At 37.1% G+C, this 23636-nt stretch overlaps 1 protein-coding gene across 1 annotated transcript; it reads left to right on the top strand.

Annotated features, from left to right (window-relative positions):
* The first annotated feature begins 4415 nt into the window (after window positions 1–4415).
* Window positions 4416–23082, top strand: LOC148845166 (sodium/calcium exchanger NCL1-like). Its single transcript, XM_088955662.1, has 9 exons — window positions 4416–4560; window positions 4769–4959; window positions 7072–7572; window positions 11388–11582; window positions 13268–13449; window positions 16968–17113; window positions 17203–17479; window positions 17571–17867; window positions 22703–23082. The coding sequence occupies exons 3-9, from the start codon at window positions 7185–7187 to the stop codon at window positions 22949–22951; spliced, it is 1734 nt and encodes a 577-aa protein (XP_088811788.1). The 5' UTR covers window positions 4416–4560; window positions 4769–4959; window positions 7072–7184; the 3' UTR covers window positions 22952–23082.
* The last annotated feature ends 554 nt before the right edge of the window (window positions 23083–23636 follow it).

The raw sequence follows: 23636 nt of genomic DNA, 5'->3' as shown, positions 1-23636 counted from the left end.
AGATACTACAACTCCCGAGTTAAAGAGCATCGCTTCAAGAAAGATAACCTTGTCCTTAGAAAGGTCATGGCTCATGAGCCCTATGTTGGGAAGCTCAGCCCAACCTGAGAAGGGCCCTATAGAGTCAAGAAAATAGTAGGACCCAACACCTTTCAACTAGAATATATGAGTGGAAGACTGGTGCCTCGTACTTGGAACTCTAAAAACCTCCAGATGTATTATTAATAAAAATGTAAATGTGATTATTAGAAAGAACACGTTGAGCGAGTGGGCATGTGCTTGGCTAAGGTAGTCACCTCCCTCTTTTTTTCACTAAGGCAAGATGTTCTGAGACCTTGGCAACTGATATTGGCCTTGGCCTAAGGGTCTCTAAGGCGGAAGGTCTCCACGAATGACTAAGTTAAGAATTGCAAGTTTCTTTACAAAGATGCCTCAGGACATCTTTTCACAAGAAACTTAAGTTCCATTAACTCTAGTGCCTTCACAAAAAAAAAAAAAGAGATACCTCTTATGGGGGAGGCGTTGGCTCCTAACAAAAAAAAAATAAAAGAAGAAAGAAAGAAATTCATAGAATGAACATAAAAACAAGGGCACCTCGGCCTTGTACAAAAATCTTCACTAGGTATCCCTAGTCTGAACATCGACCTCGGCATTATCCCCAATCGCCGCTTCTTGCCCGATGGTTTGGTGAGCGCTACCTTGAACCTCAGTCACATCCATGACATCGACCTCCTACCGGTTCTCGCCAAAGGGTCTAGTTGGTTGACGTCGAAGTCTTGGATAAACTTCGACACATGGAACCGAAAGTCTTGATACCCCTCTAAGTAGGCCATGGAGTCGAACTAGGCCAAGTCCTTCTTGTGCTAGATCGAAGCCTTGTTGTCCTCCACGGCCTAGGACAACACCTCCTGGAGCCTTTGCTCCATGGACTCCAGCATGGACTTTGTAGACTGAGTTGCTCTCTCTTCGCATCCACGTCTACCTCAAGCTTCTTTTGGCACTCATTCTCCTCGCGAGCCCTCCCATCGATTGCTTCTCAACCGGCCTACACCTTGGCCAGCTTGCACTTCATATGTTCGTTTTCTTCTTGCATTTGGCACAATTGTTGAACCATGACCTCCATCTTATCATAGAGGTCCACTCTCAAGAAGCCACCTACAAAAGAAGAACAACTTCATTTCATATGGAAAAGTCTAACCAAGGCAGAATATGTCACCAAAGAGACAAGACCTCGTCTTACCTTAGTTATCTTGTCTAGCAACGTGTTTCGAATGATCTGAGGATTGGTGATCCCCCAAAGGAATTATGCCGACCACCAACTGATGGCCGACGCCCACATTGCTCAGGTTGTTCCCCTCACGGACGTACCAAATTGGATGGAACATCCTGCGTTCCACTAGCAATTCATTGTCAAGGGATCCGAATAACGAGTGGTCGAAGGCCGAGACCCCCCAGGGACGTCCTCAGCCCTATGGTCCCTCACTGAGACCTTCTTTGCTCGTTGGTTGTGAACACCTTCAGCTGGTTGCTTCTGCAAGGCCACTTTCCTCCTCCTGGTCTCGATGTCTCCCCTCGGCCAGGTGGGTTCGCCTCATTCAGTCTTCATGGCATCCCCTTGGCCAGGCCCTTCCAACTCTTTGTAGCTGCCTTTGCCAATAGGCTAGCCTTCATGTCACCGCCCATTTCTGCCAACAAGAAAAATAAACAAGTTAAAAAATGACAACAAAAATCAAATACCATCACAACTAGCTGACAACAGGAGTGTCCATACCAATGGGGGCAGGATTAAGGCTGCGGCCATCATCAAGGCCTCCTCCTTCACTGAGGGTCTGACATGAATTGTCTCGCTCAACTGAAGCCGATTCATCATGGCCTTCTCCTCATTGCTGTTGTGTGGCACAATCCTCTCGACCAACGTATTTGTGTCCCCCCAACCAGACCAAAAGGACCAACTTTTGGGACAACTAACAAAGAAGAATTTCTTCTTCTAGCTATGGATGGACAATGGGTTGTCCACCACATTTCCCCATCGGCCTTGGAAATACCACAAGCCTTCCCTGTCGGGATGCTTCCTTAGTGTGAACAAACTTCGAAATATATTCAGAGTCACAAACACATCTCAGAGGTGGGTCATCACCAACACTACCACTATCATCTTGACGACATTAGGAGCAAGTTGGCTAAGGGTGAGCTTGTAGTGGTTTAGAATCTCAAGGATGAGAGGGTGCATGGGAAAGTGTAGGTTGAAGTGGAGATAATGCTCGCGGATACACACTTCCCCTTTAGGAGCGAGCCATGGCCAGTCATCGACGCATGGGACTCTAACCCTATAGTCCTTGAAGATGTGATACTTCTCGGTCAGAGTCCTAATTTGCTCCTTGCCAAGAATACTATCTAAGTCAAAGCAGGGATAACAGCCCAGCGTCACGCCTTGGCTCTTGGCCTCGGCCTTGGTTTCAGTGGCTTCCTCCACATCCACCACTTCTGGAAGTGCAAGAGTGTTTCCTGTGGCATCGGCCCTCAGCCGTGTGGAGTTGGTGCTCTCATTAGCAAAGGCAGCGCCTTGTTGGTTGCACTCGCCCCCCCAAGGGGCAATCCTCTCCCTCAACACCTAGAAGCTAGACGTATGAGAGGAGCTATTGGAGTTACTACTGTCACTTCCACTACTATCTGAGGTGGAAGTAGAACTACTAGGTTCATTCCAGTCAAGAAGGTCATAGGCTTCAAGTCTAGAATCCAAGGTTGACATGTCGGAGACAGGATATCTTTACCTAGGGATTGTTTGAAAAAGAAGGTTGGGGAATCGAATTGTCAAGAGCCGAGGTCTCTGTAGTAGCTCCAAGACTCAAGATTTCTGAGCAAATGGTGAAGTCTCTCTCAACCAATCTGTCTATTTAAAGGAAAATGTATGACCCATATTTAATTAATCTAGTGGCCATGGACTCGCTGTTTTGATGGCCTGAACCGACAGGCTCCACATGGCACTGACCTTGGGGAGATGAAACGATGCCAAGAGTAGGGGATGACTCAAGGGTATGCCGAACTGAATCCTCTCCCCTACCGTTTCGCATACGGCCTCAACTAGTCGACCCCGATGCCCGTCTTGCATATAGGCCTGCACTAGATGATGCCAACACCCATACAGGGCATGACCAAAGGGTGCGGACTGCCTACACCCTTGTGGGCCACAGCCACTCGCCCTCGGCCTGGGGTGATTTATTATTGACACGAAGGGCAAATAGAGGAGCAGTCACTACACAACTATTGAGAAGAACCTTCTCTTGCTGTGGCTTACGCCTCCGCATGACTCCATCATACTCTCTTCGGCTGAAGCCGAGGCCTCCACATAGCTCACCAACCGACCTCGGCCACTACGGCCTCAAGAATGGGGGGCAAGTGATGTAGGGACATCTAGCTGACCTATAGATGTTGACACATGGCATCGATCGGATGCATCAAGGCCGTCCATCATTAATTGCCTCCAATTGCTCCTAACTGCTCCTCTCTTAAGACAACTCTGGCTATAAAAAGGGGATTCCACATTGAGGTAAGGGCATCTATATAGACAAGGCTTAAGCTCTAGCTTTCCTCTCTTGCTTGGTTCAACCCCTTACACCACTCGGCTAACCTGACCATTGGAGCCTTCGCCCCTATGATTACTCCCGGGGCCTCTAACACCTTCTTTCTCTCAATAGGTTGAACCCGAAGGCCTCAGACACATAAAATTACGTTGTTGCCCTCAGCCTTAGATTTCGCAACAACAACTCCATTTAAGTATACCACACTAAACACTAAACTAATCCTTAGTCATTTAAAGGAGTGTTTTCGGGGTTCAACAAAGGGTTAGGTATTCAACAAACGGCATGTTGCATTTGTTTAATTACACTCCATGTGTTTGAGAAAATGTGGCCCAAAATTGTGATGTGCCTATCATTGTTTATTACTAGCATTATTATCTGCATGTTAACCAATAAATCTTTCAATTTGACTGGTAGTTATTTTTTTGCTTCATGGGGTTACACAACAGGGGTAGCCCATCCCTAGTAGTTTGGTTTTTAGAGAAGTCGTCTTCAACATAATTATTTATTTTCTTCTTGGCCAAACAAAATACGAGAAAAATCAGCAACAAAATAGCGTTTTTTTTGTCAAAAGTTCCTTTTCTATTAACGTTCCTATCCTCTACAGTAACAGGACGATACGGGCCAATCATGATATGCCACGTCAACATACCTGCGCGGCTAGACTGTGGGTAGCCTCTAACTAATTATTACCAGTATAACCGTAGGGGATTATAACTGAACCTGTCGCATAAAAAACCGTTGGTTGGGTGGCGGTTCACAAGTCAAATTACTGTAACAATGGAGGGAGAAGCAGTTCCAACGTTAATGGTGGATAGACAGGCCTTCGTGGCTTCTTCTGCAATCTGCTGAAGTAGAATCTGAATTTCAGGTTGCACTAGAAGCTATGGACGGAATGGAGTCCATTGCTGATTGGAAACTATTCCCTCTGTTTTATGATGCTTTAAAGTCAAAATTCAACTTCTTGGACTGCGATTTTCAGGTATTGAGTTGTAGTTTGGAGTTTTACTCTCGTTTACCTCCTTCATGGGTAGATGCAGGATTGGCTAAATACCTATGTTATCTTCGTAACTCTGTTTTTCATCGTTTTATTACAGTGCTTTGTTTTGCTTGCTTCAAAAGAAACTAAGAAAGAATCTCACTACACTCTATGTTCTTTTATTAATTTTTTATTTTGAATAATCTCCAAGGGAAAATTTCTTCATTTCCCCGTCAACCCAAATGGTCAATTGCTTCCTATATCGTGGGCATTCCTCTTCCATTGAGAAGAGGTTTCTTCCAGGAAGTTGCTCTTCTTCATTTCCAGTCGAGATTTGCTTTCTCCGGAAATGGTGTCACTGAGGTTCTGATGATCCTTCAGCATTCCCTTTTCCGGACTGAGGTTGGTGATCTTCATTTCTAAAATTTATGAATTTAGTTTGCAATCATGTATTTCTCTCCTCATTCTTCTCTTTTTGTGCCGTATTGTTCATGATATATTGCCCATATGGGTATTATTTATTTATTTGTTTTTCTGGGTAAGTCTAGGATTCAGTTTTCTTTTATTGAATTTTTTTACTTGTTTGATATCATATGTACCTTGCTGTTATTCATCTTTTTTTCATCTTTGCTTCTAGGTTTGTCCAGGTTTGTGTTTATGATTGTTTTTTTTTTTTTTTATTTAGAAGTGTCTGTTATTGGAATAGTTTGATATCATATTTTTATCTAGAATTACCACTTGAAACTTCACGTGGTAATTCTAGATGATGATAATGATAGTAATAATGTATCTAAATTTTTCTATAAATTTTATGAATTTTTTATTTTTTGTCTTTATTATTAATCGGATGTGGATTGCACATAAACACCTCACCCAAATATGTGATAATTGGATCAAGTTGTGAAGTTTCAAGCATCATTGATAGGCCTACTTGCTTGGTTAAATTCTTCTTTTTTGAAATATTTAATCTTTTTAGTGTATATTTTTTTGTTCATTTATTAAAAAAATATATATGATTTAAATAGAGGGAATTGAATGAGGTGAAAAGTAGTAGTTCAACTTACAATTTAAACCTCATAATTAATTAGGGACTAAATTCAAAAATGAGTATTTTAGTCAAAAAGTAAGTTCCACAATCTTATTCATATTCTGAATAGTAGTGAATATAGAATTATAGATGTGTTCAATTTTTCTATAATATTTTTGTATTTTTGTGTGTAAAAATAATTCTAATATGTCACACTTACTTTTTGTTTAATATGATAAATATATGATATTATACATGTACCTAAATGTTTTTTTGCAAAACTTATGTATTTTTTTTCTTTTTTGTATTTTATACTTTATTAACTTTCATTATTTATTTATGGCATTAAAGATTAACATGTTTGACCCAAAATTTGAACTATTGATCTTTGCCAAACAATAAAATAATTTCATTTTTGGTGAGTTCTAAATTATGTATTTCATTTTCATTACCAATAAAAACAATTCTTGTTTATTAGACTTTTTTTTTAATTTGATTAATAAAAATATCATAAATGTGTCTAATTTTTTATACATTTTTTGTAAGTTTCTATATTTCTTTCTATTTAAAAAATTTTATTACCTAACTATGGCTTCATAGATTGAGCAATTTGATTCGGATGGTTGAATTGCTTAGCGACCACTTGGATTAAAAATGTTTTTGTTTTTGAGTCAGTTTTTAAATTTATGGGTTTATATTGTTAAAAATATTGATACCGATCTAATTTAACAAGAGAAAATGGAAGTTAATAATTTAAGTATAAGATTTAATGAGAGGGGATTAAATGAGGTGGGAAGTAATAATTGAAGTTACATTTTCAACCTTACTATTAGAGATGGACTAAATACACAATTATGGGCGTTTTAGTAGCCATTAAAGCTGTAATAAAATGCTTTTTATACCCTTTCTCAAACAAAGAAGCAGAGGGTAATTTTAGTAAAAAAAAAGTCTCACGTTGCATTCACACTTTTATATATAGTATAGATATACATGTTTTAGTTTTCTCCACTTTTCTTTTTGGTACTTATGCATTTCTTCATCGGGATTAGCTTTTTTTGGGTTCAGTGTGCATCTAGTCAAAATTAAAATCTCTAGTTCGAAGAAGAAATTTAATCATGCTTTTTGCAACTACTCTGGGCATGCATAGGAGGAATGCAGATTAATAACTGAATTAGACAAACTGCACTGTTATACACTGGTGGTATAGATCCTTGTATATCTTTATTTCTTTTTTTTGTGGAACTACTTTCATATTGAAATCTTTTGTTACTCATCAAGGGAAAAATGCAGGTTATTAAGTTGAACCAATGGACTTTCTAGTTGTTCCTATTTTTTCATTTTCAGATATTTTCTACATATCTTATTCATCTTATTTATCAATTTAAGCCACTTTTTCTCTTAGCTCCTCTTTTTTGCATGGGTGTTTTTTGAGCTTTTCAAAATACCGGGGTACTGCCAGGGATTTAACCTACATTTATCTTTTTCAGTCTCTTCAAGGCTGCATCCAAGCCATTAATCAGATTATCAACTGTTAAGAGTGGAGGTCAATTAATACATAGGTAAAGGGTGAGCAGACAACAAGGAGAACAGAAATTTTATCATGGAGAGAAGTTTTATGTGCATTTTATTAATCCTCTTTGCCATTCTTGGAATCGCCAATGGTGGCCGAAATCCATTCATTACAGAGAAATTGACGTCTAATACAGTTTCTGATGGGTTCCACAATGTGCAAACAGAGTCTCCACTCATCCTTCTTAAGAGACAAGTTGCATCTGGAACATGTGAACAGACATATGGATTCTTGCCATGCACCACTACTGTTGTTGGAAACATCTTCCTCATCATTGCATATGGGTACTTGATGTTCCTAGCCGCGACGAACCTTTCCAACGGAAGTGAGCTTCTGCTTGAGATCCTTGGCCCCGGTATCATTGGGGGTCTTTTCCTTCCTATCCTTGGCTCTTTTCCAGATGCAATGCTCATCCTTGGTAAGTATCTTGATTTCAATCTAACTGTTTTGATATATTTTCCTTTCATCTTTCCTTTTTAAGGCCCCTTTCGCTCTTCGGTAAGTTATTTACCCAGGTAAATGCAATTACCTGGTTAAGTGTTTCCCAGGAAAGACTTATCTGGGTAAGTGCATTTACCCATGTTCTTTTATTTCCCAAGTAAATAAGGAAATGACCATTTTATCCATAAAAATCCATTATTAAAAGGGACATTTTTGTCCCACTCAAGTGTTAGTAACTTTTCCCACAAGTGGGAAAGTTATTTACCCACCTAGGAGATGAGTATCACATACCCGGGTAAGTGATACCCAGGAAAACTTTCCCTAGTTCCCACATAAATCTGAAAAAGGAACATGGGTTTCTTAGTCAATGGGAATCAAAATCCCATTGACCAACTTTCACCCCTCTCAAAATCCAAAAAAAGAACGCCCCTAAATGAATTATTTTTCCCAGAAGAGGATTAGCTTTTTCATCAGTTTTCAAAACTTAAAACTTTTGATTTTTCTTCTTGTCCATGAGCAAGTTCAGATTTCTATTGAGTAAGTAGGACCTGATATTAGTTGTTTATTTTACTTCTTTTTATAGTGTGGGGCACATGAAGTCCAACACACATGATAGTTGGGGCAGAGAGATCTTTCTGGGCAGTAGGGAGACATATAGGGATTTTAGTGTTTGGAAAATGTATTAGACTACAATTATTAATTAGACTTCTCTAAATTCAGAGGCATGCGCAATGTCATCCATACTATGAGTTAATCTCACTGACATAATAGCTTAAACTGATGTTGAATCATTCTATACATATGGGACTCTCAAATCCATATTTCAAGACTTACTTGTATATTATATGTCTAAGAGATTTATCTCTTTTAAATGTTTGACCCCAGAGCATAAGGTGGACAATGCCAATTTATCCTTGTAATTGAATAAAAATAAAACTGTCACAGTTATAACCAATGGAAAAGGTCTTAAAACTTTTACGAAACAATAATTTAAAAACAATTACAAACCATTTACTTCCAACAGTTGGTGCAATAGCTACTGCAATGTATGCTGTAACCAAGACGTTACTTCTTGAATGGTTCATGCCTTAGGTGTCAAAACTATCCTCACTTTGAAGTTTCAGTTAATGGACAAAGTGGCTTAAGATCTTCTTTCTTCTTCTGGTGATTGGGGGAACAAGTTTGCATTTTTATGTTTAAATATCTGAAAACAAGAGACAGGTTTTTCTGATGGTGAAAGAAGCTAGTGATGGTTTTCAAGGATGCCATTGGAGTTTGTTATGATAGTTCACTTTTGGACAGTAGAATTTGGACTACAACTTCGTCTGGAGTTTTTATTTAGGCCTCCTTTTTCAAGTCGTTAGTTTGCAGTGGACTGGTGCCACCTAAAATAAGGGCCTTTTGTTGGGAAGCTAGCCTTATGAAGATTAATACTTGTGAGACTCTTCAAAAGAAAGGCATTTTCTTGTGCTTCATCGAGTATATGCTTTCTTTGTTGGGCAAGTTATGAAACTACACATCACCTACTAATCTTCTTTCCTTATGCATCTGGCATATAAGAGTATTTCTTTTCCACTTTTGGTTGCAGATGTGAAGCTCCTATTGACATTCTAAGTCTGTTCAGCAGCTCTTCTCACCACCAAGGGGAGCTAAGGTATTGCGGAGACGTGTGAGAGCAGCCATGCTATGGAGCATTTGGGAGGAATGAAATACTAGACTTTTAAAGAGAAGAAGCTAGCTATGAATGCTTTAACAAGGTGGTTCACTGGATGAAGACATTTGATGCTTTTGCTGATTACATGACTCTATTGTCAGGAATTGGAAAGCCATTGCCAAATCCTCACTAACTAGAAGGACCTTGATTGCTGAATGGGTGCCACCTGATCAGGGTAAACTTTGGTGGTTGCAGTCTTAGGCTGGATTTGGTACTATTGCTGTTTCTACCTGAAAAGTTTTGGGTTGATCAATACAAATTGGTGAGAGATTTGTGTTGTCACATCACATATCAGAGTCACTTCAATTAGAATGATTAGTACCATTTCCAATGTTCTGAAAATCGTATTCGTATCGTAAATCATAGAGAAAGTTGAATCGAATCAAATCATGAATCATATTGTAAATCGTAAGATTATTTCTATTTTTTTTCAAACTTGTCAAAAAATTAAATATAGATATACTAAGAGGTTAAATATATACGGAAAATTAATTCTACCCTATTTTTAATCCATATCTACCATATATGTACCTAAAGTAATAGAACTTACCACTTTTACAATATAAGTCTAAGATGGTATAATCAAGTTTGACTTGAAAGTGAAACAATCCACCTACAATGGCTATATATGATGGAAAATAATCTCAATATATGATCTTAACTAACATAATAAATTAATTTCTAATTATATCTTTAAAAAAGTTACCCTTGACAAAACTAAATATACAAAAATTCTTAATTCAATTGATTTGAATCGCAGGAATCGTATAAATCATAAGATTTATGAATCGAATCATAGGATTCAAACAAAAAATCATTAGATTTTTGTAGAAAAGATTCAGATATAATATTTAAAGGGTAAGATTTTCATAAATCATAAGATTTATGAAACATCAATTTGACATTTCTACAAAGAGCCTCTCGCACATGCATTTTTAAGGTATGCCTGTTTTAACTATAAGAACCTCAAATAATAGTTGTATGCAAATTTGTATTGATCAACCCAAAATGTTTCAGGTAGAAGCAGCAAAGGTACCAATAAAACCTAAGTAATCCAGGTGGCTTTGGAGTTCGGGTGTTTTCAGAGATAATGAGGGTCACTTTTTGTCTCTCTTTTCTGGCCCTACGGGGTATGGAGATTCTATTGGGGCAGAGATGAAGTCTATTAACAAGGTTTAAGGTTGGAAAGAAGACTGAATTATAGGAACCTAATGGTGGAAGGTGATTCACATGTGGTGGTGATGTGGCTGCTAAATGATGAGGCGGGGTCTTGGCACTACAAGCATGACTTAAGGGACGTCAAAGAAATTACAAGAGTATTGGGAGTGACATATAGATGGACCCCATGTTCAGCCAACAGCTCTGTTGATTCACTAGTAATCCAAGGTGTAGCAAGGAACCGATTGTATTAGAGTAACCTACCAATGGGGAGACTTATAAGATCAAAGTGAAGAAATAATCGTGAATGAAGGTATTGGGTGGCAGTGTTTGGCCAAGCTAAAGGTTGCTAAATTATTTGATGCATATACAGAATTATTTTATTCAAAACTGATAAAGTTAACTGATACCAATATAAAAATGGTGGATACCTTGTTAGGCAAAAAGTTACTGCTAGAGAATTTTGTTTCCTTAATTTAGAAGGATAGATAGCTGATATTTTCATTTTTCTGTTCTCATAGAACATGGGAACTGCTCTGTTGAGTTCATTTCTCTATTCACTCTTTCCATTTTTCTTATCCTTCCTCTCTTTCTTCTCTTACTTTTCCTCTTCTTTTCACTGTTCATTTAAATTTCAGATTATCATCTTTTACTCAAAATTTTCAATAATCCATGTTCCTTTTGGCCAGCTTGTACCCTTGGATGCATCTGAACATTAAAGAATCTAATGACAACTCGGAATGTTTGATTATGTTCTCAAAAGTCATTGAAGAGACTGATGATTTGTAGGAACTGATTCTTGTTTCTCCTGTCTTCTGTTCTATTTAAGTAAATGTAGTAGGGTTGTTGTACATTTAATTCTTAATCATGTACCTTATCTTTATTTATAATTTCCATAAATTTTTGTTCTGTTTCCACAGTTTCTGGACTCTCAGGAAGTAGCCAAACTGCTCAAAGTCAGATTCTGGTGGGAATGGGATTACTCTCTGGGTCAACGGTCTTGCTTCTAACATTACTATGGGGATCTTGTGTTGTTGTTGGAAAATGTGACATTGATGGTTCAACTGCAGTAGATTTACAAGATACAGAAGGATTAACCATAGCTGCCTTAACTGGTATATTCTTCTGATTCATTTAGTGGATTGTATCTGACAGTGGTTTGTGTTGGGGTTTCAGGTTTTGATATCTTTTTATTTTCTATCTGGATGCTTTATTTTTGGGTCTTTCCCCATTTTTGTGGTTTCATGTACCTTTTCGTATATTTTTCCTTGAAACTCATTATCCACAAAACTATCCATTTTTTAGGAAGTTCTATGTTTTGAGAATGGTTTTGAGAATGGTTCTTAATGTTATATTACTTGGTATTTATCTTAAGCACGGTTCACAGTATTACTGAGATTTGGTGAAATTTCCCTGAAATCTCCCCATTTTTCTAGGTGGCTCCAAGAATCTCTTTTTCCTAATATCTTCAATATTTTTCTGATTTGTTAGAAACATTTCAGATTTTATTGTTTGACTATAAAATTAATGTTTAAAATCTTAGAATATTATTAAATATTTCTGATACTTCATTAAATCATCATTTTTTTTTAAATCTTTTTCCTTAAAATTCAAAAGAAAAATAAGAAAAGGCAAACAACTATACAAGAGGATTCTCAATCCAATCAAAATGCCATCATCATCATGAATCCTATTTCACTATTCTGTTTGTTTAGTGCTATGTCCAGAACACCCTAACATACCCTTGTGGCCATGCCCATTTGTCAGCATACTCAGGTTAAGGTGTAGCGTGTCACTTCCGGAGAATGCCCTAGCATAAGCAAGAAAAGACAATTTAGGATCCATGACCATAAGAGTTTGGTAAAAGTTTTAATGTCAACTACCAACTTTACACAACTGTCCTTTATCTCAGACACTTGGGCCTGATAATGTAAGACAGGCTACACTGGTGGATTGAGAATCCTTTTAGTAACAAGGTGTGATCTAATCAAAATGTATAGTAAGAATTAATTTAAATGTCAAAATGGCAAGTAAATGACATATGTAATGAAGAAAGATGACTAAAATACTAAAGAGAGATGGGGAGAAAGATACCTAAGTTTCTTAATCTTCTCTTATTTGATTTATATAGTTCTTTGATATGTTTTTTTGAATCTTAAATGTGCAATGGATTTTTCAAATAAAAACCATGAATCCTAGGGTAATTCCCTAGGTTCCATAGCAACCAGAAATAATCTTTTACTAGTAGTTATCTACAACCTATGCAAATAAAGTATAAACTTCATATTGAAACATAGAAAATCAACATGCTCATGAGAAAAAAAATAAGAAAGAAAAGTGAATTCAGAAAAAATAGGGGCTAAGCCCCTGTTTTTATCCTAGCCTTCTAGGACTAGGAAAAGAAGAAAATAAAGGGTCAAACATGTCGATTGGACAAAATTGTAAGTTCTTCCTTGCTTATTGGTTCAGGTTTTGAAGTATTTGAGGGTTCAAGATAGCATAAACCAACATGTGTATTTATTACACCCTAACATATAGGAACATAATAAAAAGAAACTAGTATATAACCCACAAAATGAATAATTTAGTTTAAAAAGTCTATTTTATTATTATAATCAGAAAAATGAAGAATATAAAATTATTTCATAGTGCCATGTAATAGCTAGGCACTTAAGCGAGGTGACCTTCAATTGGTGTCTTGTTGCCTAGGCGTTCCTTTGAAAACTATGGCATGGACAACTTTGCAATGTGTTATCCTGAGAAAGAAGCAACATAACATACAATTTCTCCATCTTTGCAGGCTCTGGTGTTAGCACTGATATCTGGACCAGCTATGCTGCAAGGATCATGTGTATATCAGTTATCCCATTTATCATTGTTCAACTACCACAGTTTCTACAATCATCTTCTGGAAGTCATTTGGCAATCCTGATTGCACTCATTTCTTCCATTGCATTACTGATCGGCTACTGCCTTTATCAGGTATTAATTCCTTCTGTGGTGTTTGATCAAGGCCAATTAATTTTTTATTTTTTATTTTTTATTTTTCAAGTATATTGAAGACATATCACCAGTCAAATCAAGGTCATAACTGAGTCATAATATGTATCCTTTTATTCTCTACATTTTGTGTTTGTTAAACAAGTGTTGAACTTGTAATGTAACACTAATGAATAAACTAATTATATTGAATTGCAGCCCAAACATGAGGGGAAGATGTAAAAAACAGATAGCAGATTGAAAGGAACTAGGATTTCAAAGAATAATTGTGTAGGACTAGAGGAAACGGATGCTAGGAAAGAGATGTAACATCAAATGGGATTGAAAATCATAAGGAGCTTCTTTCCTGGGAAATCCTAGGAAAAAAAGGTTAGGGCCATAGGCCCGTACGCAGCCTACCACTTCCAAGATAGTTGAGACCACCACTGGGTAATACCCTTTTCTAGATGGATGGCTGTTTTTTTATAGTAAAACAAGGAATTCTGTCAAAACAAAAAGACAGAAAAGTAACACAAGTTGTGGACTGACTGAGCAATCAACCCAGCGTCACAAAACATGAACAGATAGCCTATTAGTCAAGATTAAACATTGAGATTTATGGCTACATCCAATATAGACCATAAGTCTGCACTAAAAGAATGAAAAATGTCTCCAAATTTTGGGTGAACTAGCAACCGGTCTATGATGAAAAGTCCAATATTAGCAATTTATCTTGTTATCTTTTCTTTTTCCCTTAAAAAATCCTCTTATTTAACCTCAGCAAATTTTGAACTGTATACAGCTCCAGAAAATTTGTGTATTCTTGCTTCCCTAAGGATGTCAACGTCTCTATGATCATTTAAGGTCAAGCATGGCAAAGCCAGGGTCCTTAAGAGGTGGGGGATCAAAGAAAGTTACAGAGAGATGAGATGAATAGTTTCCAAGGAAGAGGAAGAGACAGTAGGAGCAAGAAGTAGGTTCTTTGGCAGGTTCCTTGGTGGTATGGTCCTAAGTAGGTCGTTAGGACTGGATTATTTTGATTTTATTTTTATTCTTTATTTCGGGCTACTTGTGAGTAGAAATTCAAGATCCAAAGAACACTGCTGAAAAATTAAAAGAAAAAGCGAGGGAAATTAATCTTCCAGCAAAGAGGTTTAATTCTAGTTTAAGCTGGATAAAGATTGCTAATGAGATAGCAGATGTTTTAGCAGAACAACGAGTATAGGCCTCTTTTCTTTTGGGAAAAGTTATAATATGATGTAATATGGGCTGGGTGGACTGCTATAATAGTTGTACCAAGTTTCTGAATTAATTTTTAATGAAATTATTTTTCTGATAAAAAAAGAAAAAGTGTCCTTGTGAAGAGGAAGAAGAAAGGAGAAAGAGAGAAAAGTAAAATAATGAGAGAGGCAAAACGTTCTATAGCCACCTCCTCTCTTATTATTTATATACTTTATCATAATGTGTACATGGACTACAAAGCCCTTAATAGGGCAGCCACAACTAAAGGAAATAAACTGTGGGCTAAGGCCCAACAACTAATGAAATAAAGAACACAACTAATAAAAGGAACACAAACTGAGGCCCATAAAGCTCACGGCCCATTAATTATACTGTCAACATTGTGGATGGGTGGGAGCTTCTTTGTGGCAAGGTATGCCTTTTCTCCTTTTTTTCTGCCTGTTGAGCATTTTTTCCTTTGCACAAAGCCCATATACCTTTTAAAATTTAGGGAAAATTCCCGATTAGTACCCTGTACTTTGGGCCTAATGCCATTTTGGTCCTCAAACTTTAAAACACGACAATTCAGTACCCGAACTTTTATGCCAATTCAGTACCTGCCGTTAACCAGCCATTAAGTGACATTTGAAAAGACACACAAATGCCCTTCGAGTGTCATCTAATTCTCTTTATTAACCATCCAAACGTTGACAAAAAAATGAGCTGTCCCAAATCCTTGCCTCTTCTATTCAAGAAAGTTGGGGTCACCAGAATGCCCACTGAGATGTAACCCCAACTTTGTTGAATAGAAGAGGCAAGGATTTGGGACTTCATTTTTTATCAACATTTGGATGGTTGATAAAGAAAATTAGATGACACTCAAAGGGCATTTGTGTCTTTTCAAATGTCACTTAATGGTTGGTTAACGGGCTGGTTAACAACAGGTACTGGATTGGCACGTTTTAAAAGTTTGGGTACTGAATTGCCACATTTTAAAGTTCGGTGACCAAAGTGGCACTAGGCCCAAAGTACAGGGTACTAATTGGGAAATTTCCCTAAAATTTATCTATAGTATTAAAAAATGACTACATAAGAAGTCTTAACAGTGATATGCTTCCCTCGTGAAAAAGAAATTGGGGGGGGGGGGTGCTGAGGTGGGTGGGACTATTGTGCAAGATCAATTGTGTAGCATCAAGTGGAGGGGATATAGAGGTAAAGTAGGAAAGCTAGATACAGGTAAGGCTAGAAGAGGGAGTGCCATTGCTTGAGTTTTGATCTCTTTTAATTGTTTTGTTACTAAAAGGTTCTTTAGGTGGGTTATTTTTTATTACCAGGTGGTTGGGGTATACTTTCTTTTGTTAGTGGAGTTGGTCTGGCATTTTCTTTGCCATTTTGCTTTTGATTCTTTTTTTTCTTTTTTTTTTTTGGGGGGGGGGGTGTCAAAGCCTGATTAAAAGAAGAATGTGGTAATTTAACTGTTTTCTAAGTCATACCTAGTTTTATATTTGGTGTATATTCTGGAGCTTGTATCTCATCATCCAACCATGGAGTGGCCTGTAGGGGTGCTCATTTATTGCTCATCCTGGCCCAGCCCAGAAATTCTGAGCTTGGACTTAGGTTTTGTGTCTACAAGGTTTCTCTCTTGAAGTTAGGCTAACTTAGGAAATTTATGAAATACATATTTTTGGGGTTCCTTTTGGAATTTGAACAGTGAGTACACACTAAGTCTTTAGTTGTTTGATGGTGCAACAGAAGTTATAGATCTGTTCTTTTGAGTTGTACTGGATTTTAGTGGATGTTATAATTATGTGGCACACAAATAATGACATGGATACTGTTTTCTGAATAAAATTTATTATGTTCTTCTGGAGATACTTTGATCTCTAATATTGTGTGTTTTGGCTAACTCTAATAGGTCTATTCTTCACCCTTCTACTTAATTTTCTTTCTCTTTATTTTTTCTAGATCTATTATTACTGTTGCTACTTGTTCTTGAACTTCGTGCTTTATTTTTCTGTTATCGTCTTGTATACACTATGTGTTCTTTTAAGTAACAAAATCTTTAATGTATACACTTTAAAATCATCAACTTGTTGAACCAGATAGGTGAATTGCCAATCTATACATCCATATAACATGAGTTTAAGTTGTCATCTGAAGCTTTATTCTTCCTTTGAAGTGGGAATATCTTGAAAGACCCTACATCAAATAAAGCACCCAACCTTTCATTAATTGTATTTTGGGCTATTCCAACTCTTTTAGGTGCTATAGTTAAACTTCTTTTCATATAATTTGTGCAGGTCTTTCAGCCTTGGATTCAGAGAAGAAGGCTTGCTTATGCAAAGCATAAGCGTGTAGTATCAGGAATTTTAGGAAACCTGAAAATGCGAGCACTAGGAAGGCTCCTAAAGGATGATGGTCAGCCTGATATAGATGTTATACGCAAGTTAGTTTCTGCTATACATCCTGCAGATTTTTTTACCTTTGTTTTTACTACTCTTTTATTTTATTGTTACTATCTGAATGTAATGACAGGGTATTTAGGCAACTTGATGAAAATTTAGATAATCGTCTATCGGTTCCTGAGTTAAAAGCACTGATCATGGGAATCCAATTTGATGAAGTAGATTTGGACCAGGATGGTTTTGTTGAAGAAATGTTGAAAGATTTTGATATATCTCATGATTCATATATTGAAGAGAGTGAGTTTATTGAAGGAATATCAAAATGGCTTAATGTAGCTAAACATTCTGTAGCTTCACATCATAATTCAACTTCTGATTCAGTAAGATTTATAAATGAGTTACATAATGTAAGTTTTTTTTCTCTACACAAATATGTATAATAGTCCTTTCTTATCATGACTATCATTACAGTTTTATGGATTTTAAAAATGCATGCAGAAAGCCAAGAAAGAAGAATATCTTCTGGGATGTAGTGATGAGACCACGGAGGGTGTTAAAAATCCTAAATGGGATTCTGTTAAAGCAGTCTTAATGTTGTTGCTAGGAACTGGTATAGCAGCTGCATTTGCAGATCCCCTTGTAGATGCTGTTGACAACTTCTCCAGTGCTACAAGCATTCCTGCCTTCTTTGTCTCATTTATAGTACTTCCTTTGGCCACTTCCAGTGAGGCAGTGTCAGCACTTATTTTTGCCAGCCGGAAGAAACAAAAAACTGCTTCTTTAACATTTTCAATGGTTTGTTTCTTCCACTCTAATTGCACTCAATAAATATAATATTGTGGATATTGGGTATCTGATTAGTACCTATGGTATTGTTTCCAATGCTTTGTGCTTTCTCTGTGATCACTTAGGCATTAATGTGCATATGCTATTATACAGACTTTTGATTTTAATATGTTCATATATTGAGGAACAACCTTTTCTCTGGTAAGGTCAATGCATCAAGTTGTCTACCTACACATTAATTTTCTCCCTTGTAACGGATAAATTTTAAAACTTTATCACCAGTATATTGAACTTGGCAGATGCTAGTGTCACATGCCCTGTCCATTAGAAATCCCTTAAATCACATAAGTACAAGATGTAAAACTACATAAGCCTGTCCTTTTGCATTATAAGCCCTGTCAATGTCTTGTCTTGTGATTTTAGATACTTTCATGCTGTCATTGTTCCTGAACATTTTACAGTAGTGTTTGAACCTAGTTTGGAGTCCAATGAATTTCCAGAAAGCTTTGAACATTTTACTGCATAGATTATTGATTCAATTGTTGAGTCAGACTTTCCCAATTTGTTTACATCTAAAGGGGTTCTATTATGGTGAAGGGTCTTTCTCTAAATCAAGAGAGGAGATCTCCAAGAAAGAAGATGATTGAGGTGAAAAAATGGCGTAGCTTGTTATGAGTAAGGATGGGCAGGAGCATAGCTTGAATGGAGAGGCACCTGACTCCAACAAGTCCAAGATAGACTCTTATTAATTGACCCCATTGTATAGAGTGAGGATAGAGAAGTCAGTGAACTTAACAATGTAGAGAAGTCAGTTGAACTCATTAAGAAGATTGATTTCTCTTTATAGGAGATGAACAAGGCATGACTACTTGGACTCTACAAGAGCTGAACTGCTTGCTGTACTTTATGGAGTTTAAAAAGCAAAAGAGTTGAACCTGGAGGGGGTAGTCATGAAGGGGACTCTCAAGTGGTGGTTGGCTGGTTAAAGGATGAAAAGAAGACAACTTGGACTTACAGAGGTGATATTAAAAAGATTAGATGGTTAACAAAGGCAATGACAATAGCAAGTCAGTGGGTTCCTAGGTCTGCAACTGGGTTGGTTGATTCATTATCTAAGCAAGGAGTTAATAGGGACAATTTCTTGGGCTCAATGGTAATATTTGCATTTAGGGGAGGTGGATAAATATACCTCTTTATACTAATGAAATGAAATTATGTTATTTTCTCATCAAAACAGAAACAAAAAACAAGGCATGACTACTTTTCTATGATGGAAGCAAGGGACAAGAAAAAGATTGAAGATGGCCAGACAGTTCAGTTTCTAACAAGGAAGATTATGTTAACAAGGTTTCCCTTAATTCTATTGACTGGAAAAGCATGGGAAATTATATGACATATCTAAAGAAAAGTGGAGTTTGCTGTAATGAGTGATATTGGAAAAGAGAATAAAGAGGGAGAATGATAGAAGTGAACAAGAAGAATTAGAGGTACTAGCCACAAAAAATCTCTCTCTCAAATGAGAGAGATGCTTTATACTAACATTATAAATATCCAAATTACAAAATAACCAATAATGGGGCATATATTACATTATGATCCTTGGTTATAACTTTTCTACCCAAAAATATCCCTTCCTCATGCATGATACAATTTGAACGCCAACACTTTCTCTCAAATTAACACCAGTTAACTTGCTTGAGTGAAACAACATAACCTTGGTAGCGACATGAATTAGTCTTCTAAATCAACTCCCGAACAAGGCAACTTGAAGACTCCAAGTATGGAAACAACCATCTCTTACACCATACCAATAAGGATCCAATACTTGAAAACACCCACGGCAGCACACACAACTTTCATCCATGGCAAGGCAAGTTTTCAACTAATTAGATGGTATTCATGCTGGCTCATGGCTCTTATACCAAGACACGACCAACATGTTACTCATGGTGGTTCACAACTCTCCCAAGACATGACCAACCATCAACTTCTCTTGGCATATCCCCTAGAAATAATAGTACACTACCAACATAACAGAGTTCAAACCCCAACCACTACTATTAAAGGAAGAGGGCACTACACAATTAGAGATTTAACATCCAAATACCCCCAAAACAGTATATAGATAATTTGAAAACCAAAATCTGTAGTCCGTTTAGCCATTTCACCGAACATGTACATGGTCCAAGGGACTTTTTACTATTGAAGGCACTTGAGAATTTCAGTAAATACCTCCATTGCAACATAGGTTGCTAAAATATAGTGACAAAGAAGTGCTACAGGATTTGAAAGGTTAGACGATCTTATATGTATTTCTTTGAACATCCATTGTACACCTAACATATACACGTCCAAATCAACAATTATTGGACAAGCACTTACTGTTTATAACCAAAAAATTACTCCTCTTGTCCATTAACCTTCAAATCTAAAATTCTATCCTCTTGGTTTAGCCAAAATCCTCAAAAAAAAAAAAAAAAAAAAAAAGAACAAAGGGCACCCCAAAGGAAACACATGCTCCTTCAAACAACCACTTAAAACAACCAAAAGAACAACTCATTCTGTCCATTTGGGATCATCATTGTGATCTTCATCATCCTCATAGAGTCTACTTGCTTGATATCATCTTTTGAATGGTATGAGAAAAGAGAAGAAAGAAAGAGAACATTAGAAAAGAGAAACAAGAATTAGGGATACTAACCACAGAAAATCTATCTCTTCCAAATGAGAGAGATGCATTATATTAACACTATAAATATCCAAATTAAGAAATAGACCCTAACGAGACCAATATTACATTAAGATCAGGGTCAAGGTATTGAAACATATGGTATCAATTGAAGGCAACAAAGTCAAGTTTGATGGGAGCTCCCTTGGGAACCCAGGTACAGAAGGAATAGGATGGGCAATCATAAATTCTGATTGGAGGAGGATATTGGATTTTTTTTTTTTGTTTTTTCAGGGCCAATTGGTATGGGAAACTCTTTGGAAGCTGAACTGTTGGCTCTGCTGCAAGGTCTCCAGTTAGCAAAGCAGCTGGGATATAGACTAGTTGAGATGGAAGGACATTCAAAAGTAGTTATTTCATGGGAAAATTGCAACACACGTACTCCCTGGACTCTTAAACATGTGATGAAGGAAGTGGAAAAGATTGCAAAGGACATAGAGGCTGAATTAAAGTGGGTTAAGAGTGCAAATGGATTAGCTGATTCCCTTGCCAAACAAGGGGTTCTGAGGCAGCAACTGTTTTGGGCTTCTATGTAACTTGGGTTTGAAAGTTGGGGATGATACTCCTGCCACCGAGTTGTAATAACCACTTCTTTAATCAAATCTAATATAATAAAAATATATTTGCTGCTGATAAAAAAACATACGGTATAGATTTTCTGGGTCACCAATGCACTAATAGAGAGTTTACTTATTTTTGTTGTTTTTTTGGCTTCATGGAGCTACACAATGGAGGGTAGCCCATCCCCATACCTATAAACTCCCCATGCCCTGGTGGCAACGGGATTTGATCACAAGTGTCCACCACAACTAGCCAAAGAACTTGCCAACTGAGCCACCATCAGTTAGTTACTTATTTTTATTGCTTTGTATGTTAAAACATGATGTGATAGGGCACTATTAAAGTATGAAAACAAAAAAGTAAAAAAGATTATCGATGTTAAGGTTTCTGATTAAGATCTAAAATTTGGTATTGAGAATATCGATACTTAGAACCTTGATTGAGATCTCTGATTATAACTTTTCTACCCAAAAATATACCCGCTTTTCTCATGCATGGTATAGTTTGAACACTCCAACAGAGATGTAGGAGGACTGGAGGGAAATTGTTGTCTACGTAGGAGAGGGAGAGGAAGAAGTGGCAGCTGTAATGCTGTTCAGTGTCTTAGGACTGGCGGTTGGAGCTGTTCATCAAAGTTATGGGTGCTAGGCCTTTAGCTGGTATTTTGAGTGGTCTGTGCTGCCTGGATTTTGGATATTCCTTTGTTCATCAGATTCTCTTGGGGAGCAAAACATTTCTTTGATCAATAACCACGCATTTGTATTAAATAATTAAGTGAAACTTCTTGTATATCGCAAATACTGATATAATTATATAAAGAAGATAGTACAAAGCAGACGTGCAGATTTGCTTTTGGATGGTTGTCTTATCCTTGTTTTTGTTTTGATTGGGAGTTCGTCAGTTTGTTGGTGTACATCTTGTGTACCTTTTTATACATATTGCACTGGTGTTGATATATTATCCCATGGGTTTATTTTTGTACTAATACCCATAAAGTATAAACAAGAACAATAGGGCTGACTGACCCAACTTCTTTTCTCTCAAACTTATAAACTCCTCTGGTTTCTATTCTCCCCTCTCTTCTTTATCTCTCTCCCCTTTTATATTCACTCTCTATCTTTCTCACCTTTTAGTAACAGTAAAATAGGATGTACATTAAGAAATGCTAGGGAATATACCAGACATATACCTGCCAAGAAGCCTAGAGGGAAGTCAACTGGCTATTGGTGGTGTTTATTTTAGAATCTGATCATAAGAAGGAAATTCAATGCAGGTTCTATGTAATTCTTTTCTTTTATAAGTGTGTATTATGTATCAGCTAGTGCGCCTGTTGGGATATTTTTTTGAATAAGTAATGATTGTTATGTAAGGAGAATGATTCAACAAATCATATCGAAGTGTTAAAGGATTATGTGAAGTTGGAACTATTTGGAACAAAATATCAAAGCTTTTAAGGGCATTACTGAAACCAAACTATATATGAAACAATAGTTATGGAACTGCAAATCTGGAAGAGCTTGTACTGTGAGACTAATATGTCTGTTATTTGTTGCAGATTTATGGGTCAGTGACCATGAGCAACATCCTTTCTCTAGCAGTATTCTTAGCAGTTGTTTACATAAGGAATTTAACGTGGGACTTCTCATCTGAAGTATTTATTATTTTTATCATTTGCACAATAATGGGTCTGTTTGCCAGCTTCCGCACCACCTTCCCTTTATGGACATGTTTAGTGGCATATCTGCTCTACCCACTCTCCCTGGTGCTTGTTTACGTTCTTGACTATGTTCTTGGGTGGTCATAGACACTCTCTTCTTCCACTTTACCTTTCCTGAGATTTTCTCATCAGTTCAGATGTACCGGCCTTTAATATGCTTCTGTATCTTTGGCATTTCTCCTGGATCTAAGAGAACCTGTTAAATATTTGCTTCTAAAGTCTGATTTTTAGGTATGGAGCGAGTTGGCATAAATCATGTTCTTGGTCATGTAAAATGCTTAGTGTCAAGCGTCCTGATGGCTTTTAGGTGTAACATCATAAACCCGAGTTGGAAGCAACTCATCTTTGGGCTTGCTCAGATTTGACAAACTGAGTCAATACCCAGACTCAGATTTGGAACCTTGTAGCTGGTTCCGTTATCAGTGTATGATTTGTGTTAATCAGAAGATACCGGGCCCAATTTATAGGTAACTGGAGGTAACATGCCTTGGCTACTTTTCATTGTTGTCTTGGGGGTTGGTTCAGATGGACTAAGTCTAATATTAATCTCGTTGGCATGATTTCATGGAGGAATTGGTATCCAGATCCTCTGGAATTTGTATCACCATGGTGGCATGCATGCTACATGGATGCTATCTGCCTATTGCATGGTAGGTGGGTCCTACCGTGGCAGTGGGGACCATCAGTTTTGAATTCGATGACTAAAATGTTCTTCAATTAACTAGTAATTATTAGGTGGGCATCTTGTGCCTTCATATCCATTTAAATCAGA

Source organism: Nelumbo lutea, chromosome 7, assembly GCF_056320005.1.
Source record: "Nelumbo lutea isolate HS-2025 chromosome 7, American lotus-T2T, whole genome shotgun sequence".
NCBI lineage: Eukaryota > Viridiplantae > Streptophyta > Magnoliopsida > Proteales > Nelumbonaceae > Nelumbo > Nelumbo lutea.
The sequence above is the reverse complement of the archived record's forward strand: the minus strand, read 5'-3'. Positions and strand labels throughout refer to the sequence as shown.

Coding starts and splice junctions, on each gene's coding strand:
- LOC148845166 (XM_088955662.1), top strand. CDS start 7,185: ATGGAGAGAAGTTTTATGTGCATTTTATTAATCCTCTTTGCCATTCTT. Junction 7,573..11,387: donor AGATGCAATGCTCATCCTTG/GTAAGTATCTTG, acceptor CTGTTTCCACAG/TTTCTGGACTCTCAGGAAGT. Junction 13,450..16,967: donor TCGGCTACTGCCTTTATCAG/GTATTAATTCCT, acceptor TAATTTGTGCAG/GTCTTTCAGCCTTGGATTCA.